This window comes from Juglans regia, chromosome 11 (genome assembly GCF_001411555.2).
Source record: "Juglans regia cultivar Chandler chromosome 11, Walnut 2.0, whole genome shotgun sequence".
NCBI classification, from domain to species: domain Eukaryota; kingdom Viridiplantae; phylum Streptophyta; class Magnoliopsida; order Fagales; family Juglandaceae; genus Juglans; species Juglans regia.
The window spans coordinates 28960221-28976259 of record NC_049911.1 but is presented as its reverse complement, the minus strand read 5'-3'; the positions used below and the strand labels follow the sequence as shown (position 1 = coordinate 28976259).

General features: G+C 36.4%; 2 protein-coding genes and 3 non-coding genes across 11 annotated transcripts; 2 read left to right on the top strand and 3 right to left on the bottom strand.

The window, feature by feature from the left end:
* Positions 1–4652: 4652 nt before the first annotated feature.
* LOC108991356 (protein BASIC PENTACYSTEINE6-like) lies at positions 4653–7685 on the top strand. Of its 6 annotated transcripts, none has more exons than XM_018965577.2 (4): positions 4653–4714; positions 4791–4841; positions 6172–6253; positions 6362–7685. In XM_018965577.2, the coding sequence occupies exons 3-4, from the start codon at positions 6185–6187 to the stop codon at positions 7304–7306; spliced, it is 1014 nt and encodes a 337-aa protein (XP_018821122.2). In that variant the 5' UTR covers positions 4653–4714; positions 4791–4841; positions 6172–6184; the 3' UTR covers positions 7307–7685. The 6 variants fall into 6 exon arrangements, with proteins under 6 accessions (XP_018821122.2, XP_018821120.2, XP_018821117.2 ...); XM_018965575.2 differs by having other exon boundaries at positions 6092–6253; XM_018965572.2 differs by having other exon boundaries at positions 6088–6253.
* A 1020-nt stretch (positions 7686–8705) lies between these two features.
* LOC118343919 lies at positions 8706–8786 on the bottom strand. The gene has a single exon (XR_004797706.1). It is a non-coding gene; the product is annotated as a small nucleolar RNA R38 (small nucleolar RNA).
* A 116-nt stretch (positions 8787–8902) lies between these two features.
* Positions 8903–8994, bottom strand: LOC118343867. Its single transcript, XR_004797657.1, has one exon. It is a non-coding gene; the product is annotated as a small nucleolar RNA snoR20a (small nucleolar RNA).
* Positions 8995–9225: 231 nt separating this feature from the next.
* On the bottom strand, positions 9226–9304 carry LOC118343865. The gene has a single exon (XR_004797655.1). It is a non-coding gene; the product is annotated as a small nucleolar RNA snoR64a (small nucleolar RNA).
* A 1753-nt stretch (positions 9305–11057) lies between these two features.
* LOC108991368 (probable transcription factor PosF21) lies at positions 11058–15990 on the top strand. Of its 2 annotated transcripts, none has more exons than XM_018965592.2 (5): positions 11058–11254; positions 11498–12749; positions 12835–12967; positions 13073–13157; positions 15371–15990. In XM_018965592.2, exons 2-5 carry the CDS (start codon positions 11506–11508, stop codon positions 15643–15645), a joined length of 1737 nt encoding a protein of 578 aa, XP_018821137.1. In that variant the 5' UTR covers positions 11058–11254; positions 11498–11505; the 3' UTR covers positions 15646–15990. The 2 variants fall into 2 exon arrangements, with proteins under 2 accessions (XP_018821137.1, XP_018821136.1); XM_018965591.2 differs by having other exon boundaries at positions 11058–11284.
* The last annotated feature ends 49 nt before the right edge of the window (positions 15991–16039 follow it).

Here is a 16039-nt window from a genome sequence, read left to right as displayed (position 1 = left end):
TTAAATAAATGATGAAATTTTGTAAAATATTTTTAGAAAGTAAAACCATATAAATAATTATAGTTTTTAACATAATTTAAATATTATAATATTCTTAATTGACTAAAATCATTTAGATAAAATAATTTTCTACAATTAAAATATTTTTTGGGCTTCCAAAATATAAGAGTTGAAATAGGGAGGGTGGATTTGTTTCATACAAGCTCGCTACATCTACTGCATGGTTTGAGGTAGCATGACATGAATGCATTAATCTCTACCGTCAAATGATTAATTTGTAGAGTTGAAACTTTCATGCAGAGTTTTAACACATGATTGTGATTGATCTTTCACATACAGATGATCAACCTAAAAGAAATCTTTGGAGATATTGCGATTGAAACTAACTCTTCTTATTAAACTAGAGAAATATGGAAATTCATAAATACTTGTTTATATTAGATTTTAGGCTCTTATGCATTAGACTTTTTACAAATCAATCATATGTGCTCTTTGAATCTTGATGATTGTGAACTAACAACTAATTCAATTATTCAAGATTTTGTGCTACATGTAAAGAGTCACATTTTATTTACTGTTTGGACACATTATTTTTAAAAAATGTATTTTTTCTTTTAATTAGATAAATATGGCAAACGTACTTTATACATTAAATCAGTATTAAAATTTATTAGATAATTTATCAATCATTTTTTTTTATATAAAAGATGTTATAATTTTTGTAAAAAATGCAAACGTTCCTTGGACGCTGCTCTATTAGTAGTGTGAAAATAAAAGCAAAAAAGCCAGAATAGGTAAAGACTGGAACGAAGATTTGACTTTAGAGGATTGTTTGTTTTCCAGAAACATCTCATCTCATCTCATCTCATCTCACCTCATCATTACAACTTTCTCAAATCCCCACACAAAATAAAATAAACAATTCAATTTTTTCAAATCCCAAAATAACAATAATATTAAAAAATATATTTTAACAATATTTTATTCAACTTTTTAACTTTAATCTCAACTCATCTCATCTCTGAAAACAAACGCCGCGTGGAATTCTATCCCAGAGACTCACTCTCTCGTCAATTAACAATAAAATATTTGTTCTAATTTTTTTTTATAGTTATTCTAGTTCCACAATAAGCTATGTATAAAGAAGCCACATAATTTTATTTATTTTTTTAGATTAACATAATTTTAAATAATTACGTAAATATCACATTTCTTATAATTATTTTGCTTTCTTGTCAAGAGCATTAACATTAGTTTAGGCAATTTTTTTTATTAATATGTAACCTTTTGCATTTGGGAAATGCTTATCTGGTGGCCACCGATCCAGTTTTTTTTTAGTTAAGTAAATGTTTTTTAATGAATTTATGTTTTTTTTTATTTTAATAAATAAAAAAATATTTAAAAAAGAAAAGAAAAAAAGGCAAAAGTTTTTTTGCCTATTCGGTGACCTCCCTCTGTGGGAGTAGCACCATGCTTTGCATTTGGGCTACCTCATCCAAAACTTAATTCTATATTGAATTAACCATTTAACTTTCTATAACAATAAATTATAATTATTTATTTATTTTTAATAGTTATATTTTGTAGATCTAACGGTTGTATTTATTTTATCTAACGGTCATTTTTTTTATTTAATTATCATTATTCTATCTAAAGGTTGTATTAATACATGGATATAAAAAAAATGTCTATCTATAGCAATGCTTTTTTTTTTTTTTTTTGGGAGAATATAGCAATGCTTTTTAATACTGTAATACATGGGTGTAAAAGAAATCGGATGTAAAGAAATTCATCTCGAGATATTTCATATTGTTTGCTGGAGGACATTAAGAAAAGCTTCATTTATATGCAATATGGCCATTGTCACTAAAATTATATCGCGGTGCCACTAAAGTCATACCAATCAAAGTTATACCAATCTGTACAACAATAAGATTTATAACATTTATAATATTTTAAGAATTCTAAAAAATCACATATCCACCCACTAAGTATCGCCTATATATTTTGTGTTTGGAGAGAAAAGTAAATGAAAATAAAAAGGGTGCCGATAGTATGATACACCCACCGAGTAGAGCTACCGAGGAGAGCCATCGAAAGTTCCCACAGAACGGTCAAATTTTTTTTTTCAAACATTTTAAATCCTTTAAATATTTAAAAAAAAATACAAATTTGTTAAATATATATTTCAGTGTTGATGTCGTGTTTCGCGGACCTGGGCAACTACTCAGTCTCGGTATACAAGCTCGATCCTGCACAGTCAAAAACGGAAAGGGGATCTCGAGGTCCGTTAATCCTCCGAAGCTTGAGTTAGTATTTTGAGAGATAAGACTCAAGAGTAGGGGTGATTAACGGTCCGGTCGGACCGAATGGACCGACCGGACCGACCGTTTCGGTCCGGACCGGACCGGACCGAGACTTAGACCGGTCCGGTCCGGTCCATATTTTAGAGGACCGAAATCATTCGGTCCGGTCCACGGTCCACAGTTTTTTCGGACCGGACCGGACCGGACCGAATGAAAAATTAAAAAAAAAATATTTTTTATATATATTTTATATATAATAATTGTACAATTAACAATATAAATTTTTAAATATATTATTAATACTTGTTAATATTCTATAAATTAACAATATTTTATATATATCTTCATTTAACCTATCACTATTAACAATATAAAATTTTAAATATACTATTAACACTTGTTAATATTCTATGAATTAATAAATATATAATATCAATTAGTTAATTATATAGTAATTATATAAATTAATAATATAATTTTCATCTAATTTATTATTATTGACCATATAAAATATTTTTTTATTGAGTTTGTTATATAATCCACATTAATAAGTCACTTAATTTAATTTAGTATTTTAAATAAATTTTTTTATTAATTTAAAAAAAAAAAAAAGGCGGACCGATAGCTATCGGTCCGATCCGGTCCCTTTGGGTGTTCGGTCCGGTCCGGTCTGGAAAAATAATGGACCGAAAATTTTCGATCCATCGCCGGACCGGACTGGACCGGCCCGTTTGCAGCCCTACTCAAGAGAGAAGCTAAAATTATGAATAGAGAGAGAGAGAGAGAGAGAGAGAGAGAGAGAGAGAGAGAGAGAGAGAGTTTTTTTCATTACCCCCTTCGTCGTTGGGTTGTCCCTTGTTTATAGTTACCGTTTAGGATTCCCTATAGCAAGGTATCATGTTGCGTAGGGCAATTTGCCCCGCGTGTTGCGCCACCGAGCAGCGATAACACCCAACCTTCTCTGCGCACTGTTCTGGTCTTGGGCTGCATTTAATGCCGCACACCCTGTGCATTGGGAGGCATTTAATGCGACGTGGTCTCTGCTCTGGACCGTATTAAACGCGACTTGACATCTACTATGGGCCGCATTAAATGCGACGTGGCCTCTGTTATGGGCCACATTAAATACGATGTGGCCTCTGTTAAGGGCTGCATTAAATGCAGCTTCGTTTGCCATTCCATTCATTCGACGACGCTAGTCATAATCTTCCTTTCCTCTTTCCCTAGTCTTCCTCTGGATAACTAGCCCGACCTGAACCCTCTACCTTGGCATTGGTCTTGGCTTCGTCTTCCCTTGTTTGGGCTTAGGCGACCGGGCTTGACCCCATTGTTGACCCAACTCCCGCAACAAGCCCTCTCTGCTCTCTTGTGGCTAAGGTAATGATTTTTCTTCCCATCACATTCAGTATATATATTAAAAAAAAAAAAAAACCCACAAAATTAGTGACTTTTACCGGTGATTTTCCTTAGTGGGAATATCATTTCTCAAATAAAAATAGGTTGAGAGAAAAAAACAAATAAAATAAGATTTGCCTACAACTACAATTTCCTACATATACATTGAACTACTAAGGTAAAAACTCATCTGGCTAAGTCAATATCAATGCTTCAAACAAGATGTAAATAAGCAACATGATTCAATTTAATTTCGTGGGTATGTCATATATATTTACATAATATCATGTCTAGGTAGGTTTCAACTGTCAACTAATCTTCAAGACAGTTAATTAAATATAACATTGGCTCAAAGTTTAATTATTATTGAAAAAACTAAATAACTAAAGGACAATGTTAGAGCCACCGCTTGGAGCTCCCGCTAGCTCTATCATGTATTTTTTCATGTGTCTTTTTTTAAATTATTTTTTATATAAATTTTTTAACACTTTTAAATATTTTTAAAAAATAAAATAAATTTAGAATATCATTAAAATATATATTTTTAATTAGAAAGTAAAAAAAATCATTAAAAAATACTTTCTTAATCATGAAGTAAAATAAAAAAAATATTTTTTTATGATTTTTTATTTTACTTCGTGATTAAGGAAATATTTTTTAATAATATTGTGAATATTTTTTATTTTTTTAAAATATTTAAAATTATTAAAAAGATTTATATAATAAAAATTAAAAAAACACATACGCTGAGCCCAACAGCAGTAGCTCTAGCAATATTCATAATTAAATGCCACTACAACTTCCTTATTTTGTCGCACGTGGCGAAGGGAATCCTTAAAAATCATCGTCTATTTTATCTCAGGCACACGTAAGGTGAAGGAAAAATCTCCTTTATTTATGCCAGAAAATAAGAAAATTGTACTCTTAGGAAATAAAAAATATAAAAAATAAAAAGAGCAGTGGAAAGAAAAAATGTAGTGAGGTACAGGTAAAATCGCTCCCGCAGCGGAAAAGTGGGTTTTGCATCCCTTTCCCAACTGTGGCTTCCCCAATTTTTTTTTCTCTATTTATAACTTTCTTGATTTGTAGGTTCCCGAAGTCTCCGTTCCTCTTCCGATTCTCTTGCTCTTACTTCTTAAGGTAAAGCTTCTCGCTTTTTTTAATTTTTGTAGTGATTTGATTTTCTTCGTCTGATTATTAATACTGTTACTACCTACTTAGTGCTAAGTTCGTGCAGCTTGTTTCTTGAATTGGTGTTTCTGCAACACTTTTCGAGCAGTAGACACTAATTTTGGTGATTTCTGTTCCCTGTGCGTGTGGCAATCGATGTTAAGCTGTGCGTAGTACTCTGTAGGTGATCTTGTGGATTAAACTAGGATTGAGTGACATTTAATGAGGATTAAATTGATATGGACATGCTGTAATGATTCTTTCTATTGTTTCGTCGGCTGCTCTTACTGCCATCGTCTTTTTGGTTCCCAAGAAGGAATGAAGCTTTTTTACATGACAATTGCCATGATCGATTTGATTTGGTTTTTAAGAATTAAACAAAAGGGCCTAGAAGTGTAAGAGCATATGCTACAAAGTTGGCAATCCTTGACTCTTTCATCGGAGCCACAACATGTTATATATTGAACTGAAGCATAATGAAAACGAGGGCTCTGCATTTATCCAAGAACATTATATACAAAGTGCATCCTTTTTTTCTTGATCATTACCATTATATAATATAACCAAAAATATGTTGTGCAATCATGTTTCTTAACATTTCAACATCATGCCACACTGTATTTTTGTAGGCTCAGCGTTTATACTCAAGAAATTCACATACCTTCTGTGACTGATTAGTTATTTAAAAGTGCTTAGTCGGATTAGTGCTAACAATTAGGATGTACTTTTGTTCAAAGACACCATCCGAATTTGCATACCTTCTCTATGCACTTTAGGGCTGTTGTAACTTATTTATACTTTTAGCTTAACATCTGTGCTTGCTTCTTGTTTTAGCTATGGTCCATTTCAGCATCATTTTCATTTGATGAGCTTTCGTGCATCTGATTTCTCATTTCCATCTTCGAGTATTCTTTGTATATAGGCGATCATCAATATTGTCTTGTCTATACTCATTGTTTTCTTTTTGCATCTTGTGGATCATTGTTTGATGGAAGCGTGTGGGTCTTAAGCTTTGGATTTATACATGATTTCTAATATTTCCTCCTTGAGGGGTTTCTATTATTACTTATGTCCACCTGCTTATGGTTCTGTAATTCAAATCTCCCTCCATCTCTCTCACTCTCTCTCGCTCTGTTCAAATCTGTTGTGCCTGTGTGTATCTGCACACAGGCAACCCATAAATAAACTATGAACGATTTTATCTCTTTGCTTCAAGATAGAGGATCTGTAGCCTGGACAAGGGTCATGCTTGATTGACTGGGACTTGGTGCTTACAAAGGAGGTTTGAAACTTTTGTCAGAATTACTGCTCAGATGGATGATGGAGGGCATCGTGAAAATGGAAGACACAAAGCAGACCAGTATAAATCAGCTCAGGGTCAGGTATGAGTAAGAATTTGATACAGATTATACACAGAACTATAGGAATGAGCACATCTTTCTTTTTGAATTCCTGATGTGATAGATATGCAAATGCTGCTGTTGTTGCAGTGGTTGATGCAACATCAGCCATCAATGAAGCAGATAATGACCATTATAGCTGAAAGAGATGCAGCTCTTCAAGAACGAAATTTGGCCCTTTCTGAAAAAAAGGCAGCTTTTGCAGAACGAGACATGGCAATTTTGCAACGAGATGCAGCAATAGCAGAACGGAATAATGCCATAATGGAACGGGACAATGCCATTGCCACTCTTCAATATAGGGAAAACTCCTTGAGCAGTGGCAATATGTCCTCATGCCCACCAGGATGCCAAATCTCACGAGGGGTGAAGCACATCCACCATCCCCAACAGCACGTTCATCATCTACCCCACATGGGTGAGGCTTCTAACAATATAAGGGATATGCACACAAGCGATGGCCTTGCAGCATCACAAGTTGAGTCTGAGACTGCCAAGTCACGGCGAGCTAAACGAACAAAAGAGACGAAGGGGATGACAACTGCAAGCAAGGCCTCAAAACCTCCAAGGAAGATTAAGAGCGAGAGTGATGACTTGAATAAAATCATGTTTGGAAAGTCACAAGAGTGGAAGGGTGGGCCGGAAATGGGTGTTGGAAGTGATGATCTGAACAGACAATCTGGGGCTTCAAAGTCTGATTGGAAGGGACAGGACCTGGGGTTGAATCAGGTTTCATTTGACGACTCAACCATGCCTGCACCAGTATGTTCCTGCACTGGAATCCTAAGGCAGTGTTATAAATGGGGAAATGGGGGGTGGCAATCTTCATGCTGCACAACAACCCTGTCAATGTATCCTCTACCAGCTGTGCCCAACAAGCGGCATGCCCGAGTCGGTGGGCGAAAGATGAGCGGAAGTGCCTTTAACAAGCTTATCAGCCGCCTTGCAGCAGAAGGCCATGATCTGTCAAATCCCGTTGACCTGAAAGATCACTGGGCCAAGCATGGGACAAATCGCTACATAACAATCAAGTAGACTAGTAAATTTTAATGGAATGGAGGTATAGGATAATAGTTAAACAGCTAATGACGAGCAGGTATCCATCTTATACTACTTCCCTTTCAGCCGTGGAGTAAAAGAAAGAAATTGATAATTGGCAAACGAATGAGCTTGTTAGTAGCCCTGCCAGTTTACCCCTCCTGCAGAAAATCAGCATTCTCTGTTGTTGTCGATGTAACTATTTTGTCCACATCAATAAAGAACGAAAGCCGCCTCCTATGTCTCGCCTAAACTACCTTAGTTTAGGACTAGTGATTAGTCGCCCATGTGACATGTCGGAGTTCTGTCTAGATTGTTGTGGAACTTGCACTCTTGAATGAAAAGCGTCAGTCTATAAGTTATTTTTTTTTATCGATATGGCTATGTTTTGGAATGTGTACAGTGAATAATAAGTTGACAATGACAATTTTTACTTAGGAGTTGAGTTCTGAAGATGCTCCTGCCGGGCAGGGTAAAGTGTGTCAGACGGGGAGGGAGGGAGGGAGGGAGGGGGAGGGAATGATATAGAAGGAGGTCTCTCGCAGCGTCTCGCTCTCTCTCTCACTGTCTCTCCGCGTTCAAAATTTAAGAGACAGAAAATAAATGGTTTCTGCTTTTCAAATAGAAGCCAATTTTAATCCGCTGAAGGTAGTATTCCTTTGTCTAACATATCTGATTTCTCCAATCAAATGCCAATAATAGAACATATTTTCGAGAAATACATTTCAAATGACAATCCCTACTATGGCACTCAATAAGTGGAGTCTTGACATTATTTGGCTTATGTGCGTCTCTCTTGAAGTCCCACATATCGCACGGCAGATATTCTTTCCCTACCAATCACCAATTGACATATAAATTGTATGTGCACATTTCCAAGAACTGAAACATTGAAACCATTTTAACCCAGTAATAATCCCTTCTTAAATGCCCAAAGCTTTCGCATCGATCGTTCGGTCATCATTCTAAAGACCCACACATTCACAACTGGCTTGAGTATACAGCACCCCGGATTATATTTACAACAAATTCTGATAAAAAGAGGAAACAAGGGCGGAGTATCGACCGACCTGAATAAGATTACGGCAAAATAAAACTATACTTCAAATAAATCAAAGCAAAGAGATTAGACAACGTGAGAGAAAATGGGGAATTCACGGGATAGATTTTTACCGCATCCCGTGGATTTCACCGTGATTATATCAGGACTCTATGATAAAAAGTAATCATGCATTCATTACTGCGAGTGTTTATGAAGAACAGATTCAAGAATCTGACCAAACATGATTAAAACTACAAATCATTCAAAATATTTTAGTTTGAATAATAGAATCACAAGGGGCAGAAGGATTATATAACATGTAAATTTATGGAAATGAATGCATAGAGCCCTACAGTGTGCGTCAGATTACAAACTGTCAGCACAATGCATCAGACAGGGATAACTGTAAAAATTATATCCTCATCATTCACAACACTGTAGATACGATTTATCCAACAAATTATGATCATGAATTCCAACACTTCTAAAAGAAGGACGAACTCTCTTACTCTCGACACGAGATATGCAATTGGATGGAAAAAAAAAAAAGAGCCTCAGACCGTCCTAGTTCATGATTTTCGACAAGTTTACAAGTTTACCATTAACTTGCATTTCAGTCGATTTCAAGATCTTCATCATTGGCTATTTATCCACAACTATAACAAAAAGAAATATAACATAAATGTGTGACCATCAACTATTTTTTGAGGTCGGAATTCATGAATACAACCGTGTGCTTCATAAGTTTCCTTGCTCGTAGATGATATAGGAAAAAGAAGAGGAAAACATTAAAAACAACAGAAATTAAACAATTTAAAAAAAATATAGCGAAAAAGTGAGAAAGATAGTGGAAATGAATATTAGAGAAAGAGAGGCATCAGATCTTCCTATTCGAAATTGTTGGATCATCACACCCAAAATCAAAGTTCGAGCATTCTAACAATCAAGAATCTTCGTCATTTGCCCTCTCCAATATAGTCATATCCAAGTACATATATGAACACAAAACCTAAGCAATAACGCGGATTATAGGCCTCAGACTCAGCTCAAGAAGGTGAAGAACGGAAGAAGGAAGCGAGGTACACTTAGAAGGTAAGGAGACGGCGATTTATAGAAGTTTTAGCTAGGGTTTTTGGGGACGGCTAAAGTGACTTGCAGGCTTGGTTTATAAAGTGGCTCGACGGGAGGCCTTAAGAGTCAAATAGATTCGTAGTTTGATTGGTGATGGAAAAATTGTCACAGACAAATGGTGTAATAACACCTCCTGTTAGTCGGTGAAGGCCGAGATATTATCCCTTTGGGCTCGGATATATGGACCTATAGGTTAAAACAGGGGAGAGCATTGGGTTTTTATGAATTGGGGCCGAGAAAGAGGGGATTGGAAAGCAAACTTTAAAACCAGTGTGGTGCCTCAATGGGCCTCGGGTTCAAATTCGAACAGCCTGCCCATAACTTAAACCTGGTAGCCCATCATCAAGTTTTGGTAACCTGAATATGTGGTGCATGATTTACTAATAGACCGTTGTTAGAGGCACAATGAGATCTCACAAAATAATGTGATGCAGTGCTAATATGCTACATCAGTCTATTTTTTCTTTAATTTTCCCTCTCCTCTGCGCTCCTCCCCTCCTCACACCTTCACGCGTTCGCTAGAGGGGTCTAACAAGCTAAAGGGGTTTAACTATCATGGCATATTGACACTGTGCTACATCAGTTTGTTAGACCCCTTTAGCGTCCCTAATGATTTCTTACTAATATCTTATAATGAATAAATAAATAGAAATGTTTTAATCACAATATATATATATATATAAAAGTAAATTCTTAAACTTATATGGTTTAATGTAGTATCTCAGATTATAAAATTATTTTTATTATAAAATATATTTAACGTATTATATGATATCACGTCAGTTTGTGAGTTTATTTTTATAAAATATTTATGTGATTATAGCACTTCTGGTATTAAAATGAACAATGACTATTTACAAACCATTTATTGTCAGTTTCACTTCCTTAAAAATGTTAAAAAAAAAAAAACAAAAAGAATTATGAGCTTTTCGTCTGATTGGGATTTTAAAAAATCAATTTCCATCCAACACCGAGTTATTAAAATGTTGAACAGGTTATATATGCATCGCTTCTCAACCTAAAATATATAATTAGACGCAAGTAGAAGATAAACACACGATGAAATCACCATATGCACAACATATGGTAGGCTAGTGCATTTTAATAAATATATTACCAAAATATGAAAGTCCATGGCTTGTGATGGAATACTTTTAAAAAAATGAAGGGGTGCGTATGGAAAACGATCTGGCTCATTAATTTAAAAAAAAAAAGAAGAAGGTTTTTTTAAGTAAATAAATAAAACCATAATAAGCTAAATAAATCCTCAAATACATAGCTGCCACGCCAAGCCAAGCTGGCCGTCTGAACCCCTTGCACCTGTGCACCGACTTAGGCCGGCTCGGCTATTAGTGAATACGAAAAACGTAATCGTCAATTTGCCGTAGAATCTTATCCTCGCGATTAAAGGCGGAGATAAAGGGAAGAAAGAAAGAAAGACCGTAACGTAACGGCGTCATCGACACGAAAGCATATGATTAGAAACCGCGTTTCAATTTACCCAAAAAAATAATAATAAAAATGACCGAAAATAAAGCCGTCCATACAAGGATACATATATATTTACGTTGTCCGAGAGAGAGAGAAAGGACAAGAAAGCTTGTGTCCCAAGAGGCAATATTTCTGAGTTCTTCGAAGCGTAGCCCGAGGCCTACTCCCCCGTGCTTGTGGATATCACCGCCACAGTTGCCCGATAAACTCGGTCGCGGTCTTCGATTACTGTCTGCCCGTACTTTCGAGGTTCTCTTGCTCATCTTCCGCCATGCACTAAGGTCTGTGTCGAGTCTATTTCACTGAAGCAGGTAGGGTCTGTCTATGACCATGACTATAACTATGGTGACCGTGTGTATGATCACGCAGTCATGTTCTTTTTTCTATTTTTCTGATAATTGGGTTCCAGTCGATTAACAATTTAGTACGAGTTTTTGTTGGTGTGTGTTTTAGAGGTTTGTTTCATTACCATATCTGGTAGTATTAGGGTTTTTTGTACTTATTAAAAGGGTTTAGCATAACAGAGAGGGAGATGGGTGGCGTTGATGAAAGTGGAAGTGCTATGCAAGTGGGGCATCAATCTGCATTTGGATTGAAACCAAAGAATCAATTGGATATGCAAAATTTAAATGCGTCTCAAATGGGTTTTCCAGTGCGTCATCTACCGCAAAATTCGAGTCCTGGAGGTAGTGAGAATGGTAATAAGAGATCTGGTATACCACCCTCGCATCCGAATAACACCGCTTCTTCGCCTCAGTTTCCCCAGTTTATGGGGTCCCGCCCGGCTTCACGACAACAACCGAGTTCTCAGAGTTTAAGCCCGGGGCCTTCCCATTCTAGATCTTTGTCTCAACCCACATTTTTTGCGCTTGATAACTTGCTGCCCCCTTTGAGTCCTTTGCCTTATCGTGAGCCCTCGATGAGCTCGCTCTCTGATCCAATCTCGACTGATTTGTCTATGGAAGAAAGTGCTGTTAATTCTCATTCCCTGCCACTTCCTTTGCCTGTAAACGGACATAATGCATTTCGGGTAGGTGAGGGCCTTCCTCCTCGTAGAGGGCACCGGCGCTCCAACAGTGATAGTATTCCATTAGGATTTTCAGCCATGATTCAGTCTTCACCTCAATTGATTCCCATTGGAAGTCGGGGAGTTTTGGACCGGTCGGTTTCTGTAAGAGAGAATTCTGGGGTGGACAAGCCAATCCAGTTGGTGATGAAGGGTGAGTTGAAGAGGGATAGGGATGGCAATAACATTGCTGATGGAACAGCTGAAGGGAAATCTGAAGGAGAAACCGTTGATGACTTGTTTAATGAAATCATGAATCTGGACAATATTGATAAAATGAACTCATCTGGTACAGAGGAAAAGGATATGGATAGCAGAGTCAGTGGCTCGAAGACAAATGGATGTGATAGCAGTGATAATGAAGTGGAAAGTCGTGTAAATGGCTACCCAAACAGTTATAGTGTTGCTAATGAGAATAGGGAAGGAAAGAGAATTGCTGGTGGAGACACGAAGCCCACTGTTCGACACAATAGAAGTGTTTCAATGGATAGTTATATGGGAAATTTGCATTTTGACGATGAGTCACCAAAGCTCCCGCCCATAGGAACTAGAATGGACCAACACTTACCTATCGGTACCATTGATGGGAACGCAAATAAGTTCTGCGTGGAGTTTGGAAATGGTCACTTCAGTGAGGCTGAACTGGAAAAGATCAGGGAAAATGCGAAACTGTCTGAGATTGCATTATCAGACCCGAAGCGTGCCAAGAGGTGTTTTTTCACCCTTTTATCTGTGTATTGTTGGCAATCATTGTGCCCTTGAGTGAATTTTCTCATTCCTGATTTTCTGATCCAGGGTTTTGGCTAATCGTCTGTCAGCTGCTCGTTCCAAGGAGCGAAAGATGCGTTACACTGCAGACTTAGAACAGAAGGCACAAACCCTACAGACAGAGAACACTACACTGTCTAATGAGCTTACAAAGTTACAGGTGGGTATCTAGGTTGATGAGATTTGTTATTAACTAGTAATGAACTTAATGTATAATTGATATTCGTTATACACTCTTGGTTTTATTTTCCATTTTATTATCCAGAGGGAGTCTACCGTGCTTAAGAGTGAGAACAATGAGTTGAAATTCCGCCTTCAGGCCATGGAACAGGAGTCAAAGCTAAAAAACGGTATGCATACTTTTTCTTCTGCTCCGTGTAATTTAGTCAGCTGAAGCAAACTATGATTTATTAGCAAATATTCCATCTATTTTTTTTTTTAGGTGATCAAAAAGTTGTATTCATAGAAGTAGGCAAAGCCCAAGTACACAGGGAGTATACATGAGTAACCTAATTAGAGTTTAGCAAATATGCCATCTAATTCTAGTGGGGGCTCTTCTAACTCGAAATTATGGTATGTTAGACTAGGTTGTAGAGAGGCTTCTTCTGTTGCCTTTCTCCTAATTTAGGTTATTGATATTTTAATAAAATTCCACCCCCTCCCCCCGAAACCAAAACAAGAACTTCATATTTTGATTTAGCTGAAAGCTGTCTCATTCTTCTGTTACGAAATGTGCTTGCTTGACCCTAGCTTCTCATTTCACTTTACCCATTCCTCCTTTTACCCACATAAGTAAACAAAAACTTCCAACTCTGATGATGTAATTTTTACTATTGATCTTTTTACCCATTTTGGCAGTATTGAAGCTGCTTGGGAACTAGATTTAACAGATTATTTTGGCAGTTCCACCATGCCTTTTACAGTATCCAAATATATATATATTTTTAATATAAGTACAGTATCCAAATATGTATCACAGATTATTTTAATTTTATGATTTTTGAGTCTGTATGGATTGTTCAATCTCTTCTTCCAGGCTCCATCAACTCCTTGACATATATGCTAGTGGAAACATAATTGACCTAGATTCAAATAAACATAGGCAAAGTAGGATTTAGTTGCTTCATTTTGTACTGGGACTCTTATATACAAGGGGGATAAGTTCAATATATATAATTTTCTTAAAGTTTTTGGCACTGAGAAGGAAAAGAAACCCTAAAGTTAAGATGCCCTTCTATCTGTGAGTAAATCAGAAAACAAATAAATCAGGAATCAATCTAAGAGGCTTCTCAAGTTCTTGATCAGCACCAGTAAAAGTGTGCCTAGGAATGCTTTTAAGTGCCTCTCTTAAAAAAATTAATACTTCAATTTCAAATCTCAGTGAGGCTCACATCTAGCACCTCGGTAAACAAATAAATCAGGAATCAATCTAAGAGGCTTCTCAAGTTCTTGATCAGTGTCAGTAAAAGTGTGCCTAGGAATGCTTTAAGTGCCTCTCTAAAAAAAAATTAATACTTCAAGTTCAAATCTCAGTGAAGCTCACATCTAGCACCTTGATGCCCATGTAAGGCTTCATAGAAGAGGCGGAAGTTCAGAACAAAAATGTGCGTTTTCTTTTACAAAAGTTCAAGGCAGTAACAAACATGCTGGATTTTGCTTGTAGAGTCGATAGTTTTTATTTTTATTTTTGTTCCTTTGTAGTTTTTACATGAGAAGAGAGTACTTTAGGAACTTGAAACTTTAAGTAAGCAGAAGAAACCTTTAACTCTGTTTCTAGTACGTCGAACGCAGCTGTTTTCCTTCTAATTGGGTTACTAGATTTTGAACTTAGAAGTTCTCATAAAAAAAAGGTTGTGTGATTGAGTGATTAATCCCAACTCATGTAAAATTTCAACTGATTTTACAATTTAATTATGAAGTGCATAAAAGTGTAATTCGTATCAAATTACTTAATTATCCCTGTACAAGTGTGATAATTTCCATAAGCACTTTACTCCCCCTCATGCTCATGCCTGGCTTTACACTTAGGATCCAGGATACACGACTGCTTAATTACATTAGTTTGATGCAACTTTAAGATGCTGTTCGAGCAGTTCACAGGCTTGTAAACTTTCACGTTGCAATGGAAATTCTTTTGCTCGATGATGGTAGTTTGTCTGGAAAAATAATGATGGGGCATGGGATGTGTATCTTGCATCTCCCAATTCGTCAAGATAGATTTTTTTTGTCATTACTACATTAACTTATGTTTCTAAGCCAATTGAAAATTTTACTAGAGCTAACTGGATGAAGTTTCCCAACTTTTTTTTTTTCCAAGTTTGCATCAGTATGTGTCTCAAACGAGGATATCTATTACATGGGGCTTTGATACGAGTCATTAAAGTTGCACTGGTTCAGTTTGTTGCTCAATATGTACTCTCTTAATTTCTCTCATCCTGAAGATTTTAATGGGGTTGTTTAATATATCATCTTTTGATATTTGTTGCTATGGTACCTAGTTCCTAATAGTTTTAGGGCTGCATTTGGGCTAAGATATTTGTCTTTTTTGTCTTTTGACTCCCAGCTTTAAACGAGGCCTTGACCACAGAAGTTCAGCATTTGAGGCTTACTGCAGCAGAATGCGGCGGGGAGGGCTACCTTGCAGACTTAATGGCTCAGCAGCTTTCCATTAATCAACAGGTGTTCCAGCTGCAGCATCCCCAGCAAACACAGCTTTACCATTTGCTGCGGCAGCAGCAGCATGTACTGCAACATCAGGCACAACTACAGCCTCATCACAATGGAGTACAGCCCCAGCTGCAGAATGATGATGCTGCTGAGCAAGAGCCAAACCCATAGGTTGCCGCTTCAACTTGTCTATTCAAACTGCATGGTGTCCTAGCTTTTGAATAGCTCATAGAAAGAAAAAAAAAAGCCTTACCATGAAATAAAGGTTGTGTGCCATCGTATATAAGCTTCTATAAATATAGAAATACATAAAATCGTTTATTTTATTGAACCTGGTCATTTTTTAATTGGTTGGTTATGTTCAGATGTAAAAAAATTTAAGTTTTGGTCACTTTTTGATATACTCATTTCATTCTCTTTGTCCGGCTTGGTTATGTTCGTCGCAAACTCCATACAATAATTATTGTCTCTCATTTTCTGTTTGGAATACCAAATTCTGCAATAAGTATTCTTCGGTAATTTATGTTAGCCACAAAATGTTTACAGACCAACCAGATGACAGATC

Excerpts from the sequence above, each read along its gene's own strand:
- LOC108991368 (XM_018965592.2), top strand. The coding sequence starts at position 11,506 with ATGGGTGGCGTTGATGAAAGTGGAAGTGCTATGCAAGTGGGGCATCAA. Across the intron at positions 12,750-12,834 it reads GACCCGAAGCGTGCCAAGAG|GGTTTTGGCTAATCGTCTGT; the intron begins GTGTTTTTTCAC and ends TTTCTGATCCAG. Across the intron at positions 13,158-15,370 it reads GGAGTCAAAGCTAAAAAACG|CTTTAAACGAGGCCTTGACC; the intron begins GTATGCATACTT and ends TTTGACTCCCAG.
- LOC108991356 (XM_018965577.2), top strand. The coding sequence starts at position 6,185 with ATGGATGATGGAGGGCATCGTGAAAATGGAAGACACAAAGCAGACCAG. Across the intron at positions 6,254-6,361 it reads ATAAATCAGCTCAGGGTCAG|TGGTTGATGCAACATCAGCC; the intron begins GTATGAGTAAGA and ends CTGTTGTTGCAG.